Source organism: Trachypithecus francoisi, unplaced genomic scaffold (assembly GCF_009764315.1).
Source record: "Trachypithecus francoisi isolate TF-2019V2 unplaced genomic scaffold, Tfra_2.0 Lachesis_group0, whole genome shotgun sequence".
NCBI lineage: Eukaryota > Metazoa > Chordata > Mammalia > Primates > Cercopithecidae > Trachypithecus > Trachypithecus francoisi.
In genome coordinates, this window is record NW_022681453.1 from 139,585,065 (window position 1) to 139,599,384 (window position 14,320).

The following is a 14,320-nucleotide window of genomic DNA, read 5'->3' on the forward strand; positions in this document are numbered from 1 at the left end:
TTAGTTCCTAGGTTGGTTTTGAGGAGTGAGTTGGTATAATACATGTAAAACAAACTGCCATGCAGGCCTGCCTCAATATAGGGAAGCTTAGTTTTAAAAAAATCACAGCGATGCTGTGGTGTCTGGGACTCGGGAGCCCATGATCTGATCTCCGCAGGTCTGCGAAGCCCCGGCCTTGTTTACACGGTGTTGCTAGCATGCACCCTTCCTTTAGGAAGTGGGTCCACAGCTTCCTTCAGATTCTCAAAACATCCGAGAGTTAAGAACCACAGCTCTAGAGCAAGGATTCTCAACCCCAGCCCTGTTGACATTTGGGGCCAGTCGTTCTTTGTTGTGGGGGCTGTCCTGTACATTGTGGGATGTTTTGCAGCATCTCTGGCTTTTACCCCCTAGATGCCATTAGCACTAGATGCCGTTCCTCCACAGCTGTGACAACCAAATGTGTCTCCAGACATTACCAAATGTCCCTGGGCAGGGGAGGCGTATGGGGCGCAAAATCGACCCTAGTTGAGAACACCACTCTAGATGCATCTTAGTACCTAGTGAGGGAACAGATATGTGATACCCTCTTTCATTGTATGTCATTCTTTCCTATTTCTTTTTTTCTTGAATTTAGAGTATTTTCTATTTACATTTAATAGATCCAGATTAAGTATGTTGCTGTTGTACCCGTGAACTCTTAAAACTGGGATAAACCTTCCTGTGGGTGTCTAGGAACTCGTTAAACATGTATTGGCAGTGTGCACCTTTTTTTTTCCTTTTAAGCGGATTTGAAATTGCTCATTTATAAATCCCTTTCAAGCCTCCCTGGCTAAGATTGATCCATGAGAAGTTATTTCCAAGGGGTGTTTGGAAATGGCAGACTCTCTGCGCACACCATGGGGCCTCTCCCTCACCCTATCACCTCCCACCTTGGCCTGCCTGCGTTCCGTTGTCTTTTGTCTTGACTTCCTGAGCTGCTGGCTCCTGGCATCCTTGACTCCCTTTCCTTCGCCCACCAGGGCAGCCTGGTATCCTGGAGGGCTTCTTGCCTACCCAGTAAGTATACCCTTGGTAAACCAGTGGTGACTGCCCGAGCATCCATTTGTGCAGGAAGGCGCCTGCCTTCCAGTGCCCAAGAACCTCTTCAGAAGTCTCTCCTTTGAGCATGGAATATTTATTTGTGTGGCCATGCACATTTGAGTGCCTTCTGCATCTGTAGAATGGGGCTAGCCCTGCGAGCCTCACGGGCCATGCACTAGCATGGTGTCATGTGAGGCATTAATAAGTGTTCCAAGGTAAAAAGAGTTGCTTTGTCAAGTAAGTTGGGCAAAAACACTGTAACACACTAAAGGTTCTGTGATGCTCCTCAGTAAAAACACTTCCGTTTCCTGAGCATGCTTGGCCTAGGAACACTTCTCTTTGTAGAGCAAATGTGACACCTTGAGGTCTTCAGGGACACACTCCGGTGTTATTACAGACCTTGCATGATGTCATCTGAGTCCTGGGGTTTGGTGTCATCGAGAAGATGGGCTCCCTGGCTTTAGACCTCCATGTGGACTTACTGTGTTCTTAAATCACACCTCTTTAACCCGATTCCTTCTCCCTAACCCAGCAGCCTCTCAGAGTTGCTGGCAAAATACCGAAAACCTAAGTAAAGGAGGTGATGGTCACATCTACCACATATCTCTGTGTGCTGCTTTCGTTTCTTTTTGCTTTCCTCTTGCTGTGGGTCCTGGGCTTGGCTTGGCATGGTCTTATTCTGCCTGAGCTTATGTCTTCCCTGTTCCCAGGAGTGTGTATTTGGCCTAGAATCAGTACATGTGGCCCCCGTTTTGTGCTTATCTTGCCATTTTCCCCCTTCCATTTTGTAAAATGAGAAGGTGTTGAGTTCTGGGGTGGACATCGGTTGATTAAAATAAAGACCTCGCCACCAAACCTCTTTTGCACATACTATGGTGTGGATTTTACTTAAAAAAACAAAAAATTGTTGATTTCTTAACTTGGTACCCCTTCTGATCATGGTAGGGTTTGGCTACTGTTTCATGCAGGAAGGGCGAAGGCAGCTCCACTGAAGTTCCTCCTGCAGTCCACCTGGAGGCCCAGACCCTGCTGGGGTTCACGCTAAGCACTTTGAGGGTGGTAAACAGCTATTGTCTTGGACTTCCATCCTAACCCTCTCTTCTCCTTGTCCCCCTTCTTCCATTCCCTTTCTCCTGCAAGGTTCTGCCACCCTTCACCACTGGCAGCAGTTGGCCCAGCCTCACCTTGGGGGCATCCTGGACCCCCGGCCTGGTGTGGTCACCAAGGGCTTCCGGACACTGGATGTTGACCTGGATGAAGTGTACTGCCTTAACGACTTTGAAGAAGATGACACAGGTGACCACATTTCTCTCCCGCGCCTAGCTACCTCCACGCCAGTTCAGCACCCAGAGACCTCAGGTGAGAGGTCCCGAGCCCATGTGACTGTCTCAGGCAGCAGAAGTTACCCGAGCCGGCCTCAGGCTTCCCCAGAGGAGATACAGGAGCCAGCGGCCACGGAGGAGGAGGAGGAGGAGGGGTCTGGTGAGGGCACCACGATAAGTCCTGTAAACTTGGCACCTTTCCCAGAGGCAGAGTTTTGGGCCATTCTCACCTCTGTTCCGGGCACCATCCGTAGTGGCTCTCTGTCTGTAGCTTCTGCTCGTCTGTGTGGGTGATGATTAAAGCATTCTCATTGCACAGTTCTGTTTTTAAATACAGAGTCTGATGACTCCTATTTGTAACAATGGGTATAGCTCCCCTGCCCATCTGGGAGGTGCATGGCCCAGCAGGGATCATAAAGTGGGAGCAGGAAAGGCTGCTAAAAAAAAAAAAAAAAAAAAAAAGGTGGGCTTTGGGGCCCCTGAAAAACATCAGTACCCTTCTTCCTGGTCTGGGTGTCTCCCTGAGTCTAAGGGGAAGATTCTCAAGTCCCCTGGTGATTTCCAAGTGGAGCTGAGCAGTTTTAGGGAAATTGAATGCTGGGTCAACAAATGAGATCATCTGTTACCTGTATGCTGTATTAAAATAGAAAGAACCAGGAAAGGTTCAGGATTTCAGATACTTCACCAGCCTTTTCACTTTCCCAACTTCAATGGAGGTGTATATGTCATTTTCTTTTCAGCTTACACATATGTTCAAAGTGGATTTTTATAAAGTGTTTTAGCAATACTCCTTAACCAAATAAACCTTTGAAGAATGTCACTGAGCTTTTCCAGAGACAAGACCCTAGATGAAGCTGGAAAAGAGCTCTGGCTGACTCCACCCACTGCACCCAAGCGTTAAAGGTGTGGCCATGAGTTTACAGAATTACCCACATCCCAGTTGCCACTGGGATGAAAAGCTTTGTGCTCAGAGCCCTGGGAATCATGGGATCACATGGTTACTGTTTATCCCAACAGCATGCTCTGCCTAGACTGGACCTCCCAGCCCCTTGTGTTGGGAAGACAAAGCTTTTGTGGAGTCAGGGGAGAGACTGAGAAAAAAATGAATTAACCTTGTGTTGTCATCCTCATGACATTCCCGAGGATTCACCAGGTTTGAAGCGAGGACGTTCATCTTTGTGATTCGTAATTTTCATTTGTGAAGGCCACAACACTCCCCTTGAAATACAGGGCAGGAAAGAGCTGAGGTTCTCCCATTCCCCTGGCGAATTTCAGACAGCTGTGGTCAAGGGATTTTATTTGGGATCAACTTTTCCTTTTTTCCTTGACATTAATTTTAGAGAAGTCATCAAGTCATGTGATTTGTTTAGTACATAGGTTTGTTTATGGTTTGATTTTTTTTTTAAAGCAGTTAAATTACTAGATTAAGCTTGTGAGGGAATGAAAATGTTTTTTTATTTCGTATCTACACACTTGAAAAAGGGAAACCAGCTGCGGTACTGTCCCAGTTTTGTCATCAGCACCAGTGGCCATCAGGAAGGCAGGTGGTGGTGCAGGAACACGATGCCTGGCTGGTTTTTGTGGCTGCAGGGGTAGGCACCATGCTGATTGGGATACTCCCCTACAACCTTACAGGTAGAATAGAAGGTGAGTTCTGGAAGTGCAAAGAAGCACCTTTAGGTGTACCTTCTAGAAGTTGTACAGAAGGACTAAGGCTTATCAAGTCAACAAAGAACTTATCTTGGAGGACAGAGAGAGAGAAGGGACCAATAATGAGGACTGGGGACATCCTGACCACTCTCCTTAACATAAACACTGACATTTTTCTTGCTTGTTCCCTCTGTACTCGAACCTGTAGCAAATTCATCTTAGAAACACTATTTGAGGAGGGGCATGAACATTTATAGTTGAAACTGTAGAAAGGGTCAGGTTGGAGGTGTGTAATAAAAAATAATTACCTAGGTTGCCAAAGGTAATTTAGGAAGGGTCTGACCATTTAGATGAGAATTCTTTGGGGCTTATTTTCTGGGTAATGTTCATCTTTAAAAACTGGCTTCAGGAGACGGGGAGAGGGGTGAACAATGAATTGGCTCTATTTTCTCTATTGGGACTTACAGGACCATTTTGATTCTCAGAATGTAAAAAGCATATCATCATCCTGGAGGTCCCAAGTAGCTCTATGCCTGCCATCATGGAGACAGAGGTGGACAGATAAGCTTTATGGGGAAGGCTTGGGGCATCCTCTGTCTTGGGATGTATATCCACGGTGTCTCGTCCCTGCCTTTTAATCCGTCCTCTATGCTTGGGCTTTTCTGTTGCCAAACAGTACTATCCCAGGAGCTGCTGTCTGCCTGGGAAGACTCAGTAGGGAGGCACTTTAGAGACAGAAGGTGATGAACCTTTTTATGTGCAGCTGGTATGATAGAAGGAAACTGGGAAGACTTGTATGCTAGGCAGTTTTGTCCAGAGCCTGCTGTCCCATGGAGTAAAACTTTTAAGCACTGAAAAAATTTGATTAATGTATTTAAATGTATTATTTGAAGCATCATTCACTTGTTGATTTTTATAATTCCATGTCTTAAAAAGGATGATTCCATGTTATTGTATTGTAAATAATTTAGATGATTAAAATGGATTGTTAAAAAAGTTTTAGATTACAGTTTTACTTTATTTCAGTGATATGTTTTATGTTTTAATTTATATAGAAAGTATACCTTATCAGAACTAGTCATCATCTTGTTCTGTCAGTACTCTGTATTTTAGGTATTTGTGTGGGGAAGAGCCTGCATGTGGCAAAGGACTAAGAGTTAAAGTCACACAGTTAAATCGGTAGTTGGCTAGTGGATGAGCAGTTCAGTTGAATTATCTTGAATGCCTTGATCCTTAAAGGTGAGAGAAGTGGGATTAAAGCCACATGGATAGAGAAATTTGATGGTCAATTTATTTTAATGCTTTTATGCATCAAGACTGATTCATATTGAGGGGAGGTATCCTCAAAAACTTACACGAATCATGGCATCTTGACATCTTACCTGGCAGTGACCTGGCAGTAGAACCTTGTCCTCATTGGAGCTGAGATTTTTTTTTTTTTTTGAGACAAGAGTCTCACTCTGTTGCCTAGGCTGGAATGCAGTGGCGTAGTCTCTCTCACTGCAACCTCCGTCTCCCGGGTTCAAGTCATTTCCCTGCCTCAGCCTCCCAAGTAGCTGGGACTATAGGCACACATCACCACGCCCAGCTAATTTTTGTATTTTTGAAGAGACGGGCTTTCACCCTGTTAACCAGGCTGGTCTCAGACTCCTGGCTTCAAGTCATCTGCCCGCCTTGGCCTCCCAAAGTGCTGGGATTACTGGTGTGAGCCACCACACCTGACCTGGAGCTGAGATCTTAAAGTCAGAGTGGAAGACAAAAAACACAGTTGGCTAAAATTGCCCTTGAAAAATTCCCTAAATCTTCAGCAACTGGGCCACCAAGGCAAAAGCCAAGAATCAGCTGCTTTTGTTGCCTCCTTGTTTGAAACATAGGCCCAAGGTCAGGAGCAGTGACTGGGTGAGGAAAGGGCCGAGAAGGGCTTGTGGTAGGAAGGAGCCAGGCAGAGTCAGGCAGCAGGGTGTTCCCACAGCTTTGCCCAGGCCAGGCAGCTAGAGCAAAGCTGAGCCAGCTCATATCCTGTCCCCACTTCAGGCCACCACAGACCACAGAAGTGGGGTTCAGACAGGCTTGTGAGAAGTTGGTTTGGGGGCTTGATGGGTCTGGAAAGAAAAGTCTGGTATGCTCGATTCACAGACCCTTGGGTACAGGGAAGTCCCTTCCCATTGTCTACATTGAGAGAGTTGGTGTGAGTTCCCACGCTGTTGGGAACACTTTTCGATTCAGCCTGGTTCTGTGGCAGTTATGAGGGAGTTTGGTTGTTACGGACAGAGTGGATGGTTGGCTCACACCCACCTGTATTATGAGATGCTAAGGGAAGCCCTGTGCTCTTCCATCAGAATATATATTAAGCCAGAGTAAAGCAGGCCAACTGCCACCTGCAAGTGGAAAAATGAATGAAGAATGAAAGAATTGATTCCTTCAAAACAAATAGCAGAGTCAGCTCTGCTTAAAATGTCCAGAACAAAGCCCACTTGTTGAGCATTTTCTCTCTGGTGTTTTCACCTCTGAACACTATAGAGGGTCCCCTGGTGCTCCTGGAGGCACGTGGGTTGCTGAGGAGTAGGTGTCTGAACCTGACACCCTTCTAATGTGGAGGGCTCTTGCGGGAGCACCCGGTGTTGAGGGGAGGAGCTGTGCAATCGCACTGCCTAGTAAAGCACAGGGGAAGTGCTCTCTTGTGCTGGCCTTGAACGCACCAGCCGGGAAAGGTCTTGATGCAGCTCAGCCAGGCCAGCTCCCTTCACCTGTTGGTGTCTGCCACAGAAGGAAGGACAAGAGGACAAAAGGGCATGGGGTCCAGCTTTGTTGGTGTCTGAAGACTACAAAGGGATTTCTGCATTTACCCTTTTGACATTTTAACAGCATTCTAAAAATCCCCCTTTCTCTAGAAGATACCCCAGGGGCACTTGAGAGAATTTGTGACCCTCTGCACAATGCTGTGAAATTGTTTATCTCTTAAATCACATACTTTTTAGGTGAAACAGGGTAGGCAACTTGGCGTAGTGGGAAGAAGAGTCGACTTTTAATTTTGCAGAAACCAAAAATAAGCTGTGCAGAAACCAGAAAAAGATCTTGTGATGTGTGGTTCGAAATCTCTGTGATAGAAACCTCCCAGCTTCCTGCTGGCCAGATGTCTGATCACCGAGGAGCTCAGGGAGGAGCAGTCGAGGGCTCTGTTGAAGAAATGCTTAAGCAGAGAACAAATAAATACCAAGCCTCTGTGAAGCCCAGAACTAAGGCCTTTGAAAGTGTCATCTTATACAACATGCTACAGTTTAAAATCACTTTTGTATTTTTTAAAACAAACTGCACTGCTGCATCTGAAACTGCTCTTAATTCCCCCACTCCCCACCTCCAGAGAAAACACTTGTTAAAGCCACATGAATCCGTAGAATAGTACTTACATTAATGATGACTTGTAGGGCAAACTATGCAGCTTTTCCCACGTGAACTCATCATAGAACTTTTTTCCCCCTGAAGATATCATGGGCAGAGTTACATAATGAAGAGACAGGAATGTCTTCAGAGCATCTTCCATGCCCTGATATTTTAGTCTTTTAGGAAGAGATAAAGCATTGCTTCTTCCCTATCTGTTTAATGGAAAGGGAACTATTTCTCATACAGATGACAGGTAAAGACACATCTTCCTCTCCCCTTTCCACCCCTCAAGCAAAAGGCAACAAAGTCATTAGAAGCTGGGCATTAAACAACTAAAATATACTAATATTTCTAGGGGATAGCTCAAGACATACCCTTAATCTGGATGGACAGTGGCTTTTATTTTCAATAGATTTGTTTTTACTTGGATAGAACAGGCTGGCCTGTGGGTGCCACTGTTGGTGTGTGTGTGTGTGTATTGGTTGAGGAGTTTATAGAACTTGAAAAGCAGATCCAAGTCATGTGACAGCAGCATCCCACTACATGCTCAAGTTAAGAAAAGGAAAGAAAGGTCAGGGCATAGGGTTTATTTTATACAAGTTGGCCACTTCTCAAGAGTGACGAAAAGAACATGGAAGGCCCTCGGTGCATCACAAAGGTGGAGTCCCTTTTCCAAGATTTTGAGATGCTTTTGTAAATTTACATTTATAGAAGTTATTTTTGTGAGTTTTTAAAAATAGCTTGGGTATGTGGCATGGCCAGTGTTTCTCCATTCTCAGAGGCTTCCTCAGAAGTAGCTGTGTCTGGGTGTGTATTGCACCCTGAATTTCCCCATAGCAACACACCAAGTATGGTTGCATTTTCCAGTGTCTCTGTGTGGGCTCATGTGAGGGTTCTTTTAAGGACTAGGTTTTATGGCGGCCTTTAGAGAGAAGAAAGCTTCTGTTGTCCCCAGCACTTCCCAGGGATGGGGGAAGGAGAGTGCCATTAGAAGGGAAGGAAATGCATGAGCAGGTGTGTACTAATTGTATTATGGGTGGCCAGATGGGCAGAGTTCCAATCATCCTGCAAATCCCTGTGGAACCTCTGGGCCCCACTGGAGTGTCCCAGCCTCTTCTGTGCTCCCTTCTCACCATGAAAGCACTGGGCCATGGGAAGCAGTGGGCTTCCTACCTATCTTCCCTGGGAGGCCCGAGCAGTCCACAGAGCAGCAGCCACCCTGCTCTATATAGTGCAGTCTGAGGGGCATCCAGGGAGTGGGGGCCGTGTCAGGGCTTCCTCGTCACCGGCTGCAGCAGAAGGATCCCAGCCACCCAGTTTTCCAGTCAGTTCCAGGCATCACGGGCCCCTGAGAGCATGGGCAGTCAGTGCCACTGATCAAGTATACCTACTCCAGGCAGAAGGCTCACCAGAGTCCAACCAGAGAGAGCAAGTGAGCTCTCACTCTGTATACAGAGTGAAAGTAAGAGTGGCTCTCACTCTCGCAGAGTCTTCTGATGTGTCCACCTGTAGCTAGCTGGAGGATGTGTGCTTACATGTGGTATGTTTTCAGAACAAAACATCTGCACGACAGCCACGGGCAGTTCCTCAACATAGGAGATCTTGAATAATAATCAAGGATTAATTAAGTTTAAAGCGTGTATCACATTTTGTGCCAGTGTCAGAATCTGGGGGAAGAAGAACAATGTAAAAAGAATTAGGATTTTTATTGGTAAATCCAAATTCATTCCTAAATCAAATGATGAAAATATTTGTTGTTGTGAATACTCTAACCCATTTAACCTATACCCGTCTCTTCACAACACTAGGAAGCCCTCCACTCAGGTTGAGAGGAAGAATAAGAATTTAAATAGGGAGTTAAAGCCTTAAATTGAAGAAACTCTATCCTTTGAGCTCCCAAATGAGCAGCATGGGATGAACACATAATACCGTCTTCTGCAAAGAACTTTCCATTTAGATGAAGAAGGGGGCTTTGATGTGTGGCATGGGCTTGGTGACTTCACAGTGAGCCCTCACCCCAACCCCCTATTTCCTGCCAAGAAGGATGTTTTATGTTTCTTTTCTTTCTTTCTTTCTTCTTTTTTTTTTTTTTTTTTTAGAACTTGCTCTCTTCCTGCACCCAGGGCTTTAGGAGTCAGCCGTTGCTTCTCTGTAGCAAGCATGAGGAGCCTCTGATGATCCCAGTCATGGGTGACTCACTGTCTCTCTGTTGTGTCTCAAGGAAGGGAGGTGCAGCAGCGGCCTGGCAGTCAGTGGTGACATGCGGAGAGCCCACGGGTCCAGGCATCCTGGTGGTATTTTGGAGGGGCCGAGTCTCTGGCTTTAGCACTTTGGAAACTTGTTGATCTTCCTGGGTCTTCTATGGCTATTCATTGCTTCTGGGGAATGGTGACTTGTGAATTTTTAGCAGCCTTTTCCTATCCCCAAAACCCATTTGTGTAAGATGGGTTTGCTTCTGCTGATGCAACTATGTCTCTAAAATGTCCATCTCACACTCCCTATTGCAATTGAAGATCCAATATGTAAGAGGGTGGAGGAGGAAGTGAACATTTGTGACCTTTTGATTTGATATTCTGGCCATGTGTTTAAATGGGGGTATGCTTCTAATTTTAAATCTAGCCTTCCCTTGTCTGATTTCTTTTAAATGTTATCTCTCTTTCAACTGTGTTATCTTATTTCCCCCTCTCCTCCTTCCCAAATAACCCCTCATGCCTGTTATTTGGGGTGCGCTTCCCAGGCTTTCTGTTATTTTTGTTTCTAGACCTTATTGCAATAAGAGAGTCGTGATTGTTTGGTTGCCTTCTCTTCATAGCTTACTCCATTTTTGTTTTGCTTGTGGCAGTTTCTTACTTATTGGAGTTCCTGAGCCATTGTGTTCACTGATTAAGAAAGATTCATAAAGGCTATTTTTATGTGTTTTTTTTCCTTCCCTCCTGCTTTGCTTGGAGCTCCCCGTGGCTGAGAGTTTTCTCCTGTGGCCGTGGTGCTGGCTGTCATGCCAGGTGCCGTGGGAGCCTGCTTTGACACACAGACCCGAGACAGACCTTAAAAATCAGGGCAAACCGTCTTGCCTTGTTCCTCTAATCACCGTCACTTTTGTACTCTGGATTTGTCCTGCCTGCCTTTAATTTGTGTCTCCAGCATTTTTTGTTTGTTTGTTTCATCGGGTTCCTGGTTTTCTTTTAAGACATAGTCAGCTGTGTGGACCTGTAGGTTTGGGGCAGCAACCAATTCCATTGTTTTCCTTTTTGTCAAATCCAAGAGAAAGTATACCATTAGGAGCTAGAAGATTCTAGTTCACAGCCTTTTGAATCTTCATGGCCTTTGAATCCTCATGGCCTCTGATATCTGAATCAGTTTTCTCCCAGGAGGTCTCTGGGGGCTGAGCTGCTACAGGAGCAGAGGGTGGGGTGGGCTTGGGTGGGAGAATCATCCCAGCACTTCATCGTGCATGCTATTGGGGGCAGTATCTTTTTTCTTTTTTTTTTTTTCCCCGATGCTCGAGTTATGAATGAGGATGACCTCTGCAATCATGATGTCTCCCATAGACTCTGTTCCTTGTTCCTTTGCCAGCTTTCTCATGCATGGTCCTAACACTTCCATGATTTACTTTGCTCCAGACCCATAGTCTTCAGCCGCCTCAGCAATAACTTGTTTGAGCATTAAAAGGAAGTAAATTGGGAACAACTTGTTGCCATCTCATTTTCATTAGAAATCAGACATCTTAGAGATGTCAAGAAAGCAGCTGGCAACTAGAGGGTAGGGGGACCTGTACTCTCACACTGCTGTGTGTCAGACCAGACCTGATCCTGGAGCTTAAGACCCTGGAGAGCCCTGATCTCTGTAACTCTTGCCACATTGTTGCTGAGGCAGCTGAAGTCCCCATCTCCCACCGTAACGATCACAAATAGACAGTAGTGGAGCCAGCATCCCCAAGCCCCTTTTTGTGTAAGCAGAAAGGGAGCTATGAGCCTTGCCCTGTTTCCAGGTGCCAAGTGCCTCTCCCCGCCTGTACCTCTGCCCTTCCTCTGAGCAGAGCTTTGGTACGTGTTGCCAGTGCAAAGAAATGTAAAGCAGCAAAAGAAGATAGCAGGTTCTGACCTGAGGAGGGAAACCAAATTTATCCCACAAAGGCCCATTACCCCGACCCCCTCGCCTCCCACCCCCAGACTGGATCCACTACTGGCCCAAGAATACTGATGAGAAACTTTGTCTGGATTGGGTCGGAAGCTGGAATTCGGTGCTCTGCAGACCAGTGCTCAAAATTGTGGTTATTTTTGAGGACTCGCCTTCAATCCAGAACATTTGCGTTTCACCTTCCTCGCCCAGATCCAGTTAACAAGGTAGCTCATCACTTCTTGCATCTGTTGAGTGACATGGTGGATTTTAATTTTTATTGTGGTTGTACTTGGATGCAAGGAATATGTTTTGTTCCTCCCAATTTAGCGCACCATCCTGGGAAGTGCATGTCTCAGACCAACTCCACCTTCACCTTCACCACCTGTCGCATTCTGCATCCTTCAGATGAGCTCACTCGGGTCACACCAAGGTAAGAGACCCTGGCTCTGGGATGGGCAGGGGTCGGGTGAGGTCGGGGCACTCTCTTCCCTGCAAGGCTTAATATTGAGGAAAGCCAAGTAGAGAGACTCATAGAAAAACCAACTCAAGCCAGTTTAAGCATCTCAGCATTTGCAGGCATTTGTTCTGGGTCCCATCTTTTCTTTTGTTGTTGTTGTTGTGTGTGTGTGTGTGTTTCTTTTTTTTTTTTTTCTTGCAGCAGAGTTTTGCTCTGTTGCCCAGGCTGGAGTGCTGTGGCATGATCTTGGCTCACTGCAACCTCCACCTCCTGGGTTCGAGCCCATCTTTCCTTTTGAAATGAGGCTCTTATTTATTTGGATCCGGCTCAGATAAAGAGACCTGGACCCACCTTCAGTTGCCCTTTTAGTTGGCCATGGAGTGGATTCTTAGGCCCCTCCTTAACCAGCTGAAGTTGACACTACCACAGGCCTGTAGCTAAAGTCTGTTGGACTTTTGGCCCCAAAGTTTCTCAGTAGAGCACAGAGTTCTTTTATTTATGGATGGAGTTACTGAGCCCTGTGGAACCCCTTGTGCCTCTGCAATAGGCCACAGGAACCATGCACTCTGGCCACACTGTAATGACCAAAATGAGAAGACTCCAAGACTAAGCCACATGCCCAGCATGGTCCTTTTCTCTCTGGAGCACCATCTGTGGGGAGGACTTGTCTGGTATGAGTTGGTCTGTTTGGCCTGATTTCAGGCCTTTCACTGGTGCCAGCAAAAGAGAAAATGCTCTCCCCTAACAGAGTAGAGCGACCCCCTCAGCCGTTTCCTCTGTGGTGCAAGATGCTGGGTTGCTGGAAGATAAAGCAGAAGGGGTGGGAGCAGTCAGCCAGGGAGCACCTTAAACTATGAATAATTCTCCACAGGTCATGTGAGGAGGACGACGAAGCAGCCATATACCCCGTTGAGCTGAGAGGAGATATAGGGCAGAGAGTCTGAGCCCACGGGTGAGGCAGGGGGTGAGCACACCACCAGCAGTGCCTGCCCTGGCAGAGCCCTGTGGAAGGAGCTGTGTGTGCACGCGTGGCCGCCACTAACCTGGGGACTTAGGCGTGGATGTGTCTCTGTGGTTGTGCCTGGCTAACTCGGCCTTGATGGTCGATGCCCCTAACCCATCTAAACACCCCCAGTCAAGCCGAGTGCCAGCACTAATAAAGGCCTAACCCTAAGTTCTCACCAGACGGGGATCATAAATATTAGCTTTGTCTTCTCCGTCTCCCTGCCCCTGGAGAACTTGGCTTCCCCGTCCTGTGGCTTTATGTTGGGAAGGGATTGTTCTCAAAACCATGGAACCAAGCTTCCCACTATGAGAGGCTGGTGCTCTGGATAACTAGATGGCACTCCTGACTGTAGCCATAGGACTTAAACCACACATGGATCTTCATGTGGCTGTGTCAGGGCTGAACGAAGCCTGGGAAGAAAGTAGCAAGAAAAGGCTTTTTCTTTTTTTTTTCTTTTTTTGCCTGAGTTTGAAAGAAAGGCTGCTTGAAATAAAATGGAAACAAATCAACTGAAACAAACAAAATGGAAACAAAATCTCCCTAGGGATGGCCATATCAAGATGATTTTAAGTTTAGAGCTTTTTTGCCCTTTATTGAAGGTACATCGACATTTGTAAAACTTCACACATGCCTTTTGAAAAAATCCACGTTTAACCTTAGGAATCTGTTGTGGTTTCTAATCATGCTTTTCTGTGTCCCCCAGCCCACCAGCATCCCCACCCTTGAGCTTGTGTGAGATGGGCCTGTTCTAGTATCCCCAGCCTGTACTGACCTCCAAGGGCTGAGGTCACCTGAGTGTGGAGCCAGATGGTGCCCCTAGCTTGTACGTTGCTTTGAACCTCATGCTCCCCATGAGGGAGGGGGCCCCTTCTCTGGTCTTTCCAAAGACCTGCTCCAGAATGGGCCCTTTTCTTTCCCATTCCCTCCTTTGGTGCCTTTCCCAGAGTACATGGACTTCCTTCTGCCAAACGGGGGGGAGAAGCCTCCATCCCCATCTCCTGGGGACCATGCGGCTGACCTACTCCAAGGCACACTGGCAGCCCCAGCAAAATCCTGGAGCTGACACCAGGGCATGTCCCATGAGACTGTTAGGAGGGCTGTGCATCTTTGCTCCTTGGTTGCTCACTGAGAAGCAGTGTAGGGTTTCCATGCCTGTTTGGCCTCCCCCGGATCCCTGTAGCAGCTGTTAAAAGAGAACTTTTCCAAGCTTTGCACGGTGACGGTATCATAGCCAATGAGGTTTATTACTAGTTGAAAAATTTCCCCAATACCCTGCTGTGATGACTTGAAATATAGGCAGCATTGGCAATTTTTGACAGTCTC

General features: G+C 46.6%; 1 protein-coding gene across 17 annotated transcripts in view; it reads left to right on the forward strand.

Moving 5' to 3' along the window:
* TRAK1 (trafficking kinesin protein 1) overlaps window positions 1-14,320 on the forward strand; it is a 138,073-nt gene that overhangs the window by 119,940 nt on the left and 3,813 nt on the right. For 5 of the 17 annotated variants that reach the window (XM_033212172.1, XM_033212164.1, XM_033212174.1 and 2 more), the window contains 2 exons: window positions 2,203-2,544; window positions 11,862-11,964. In XM_033212172.1, coding sequence (XP_033068063.1) covers window positions 2,203-2,544; window positions 11,862-11,964 — 445 coding nt within the window. The other 12 variants (XM_033212173.1, XM_033212168.1, XM_033212171.1 and 9 more) reach the window with 9 other exon arrangements.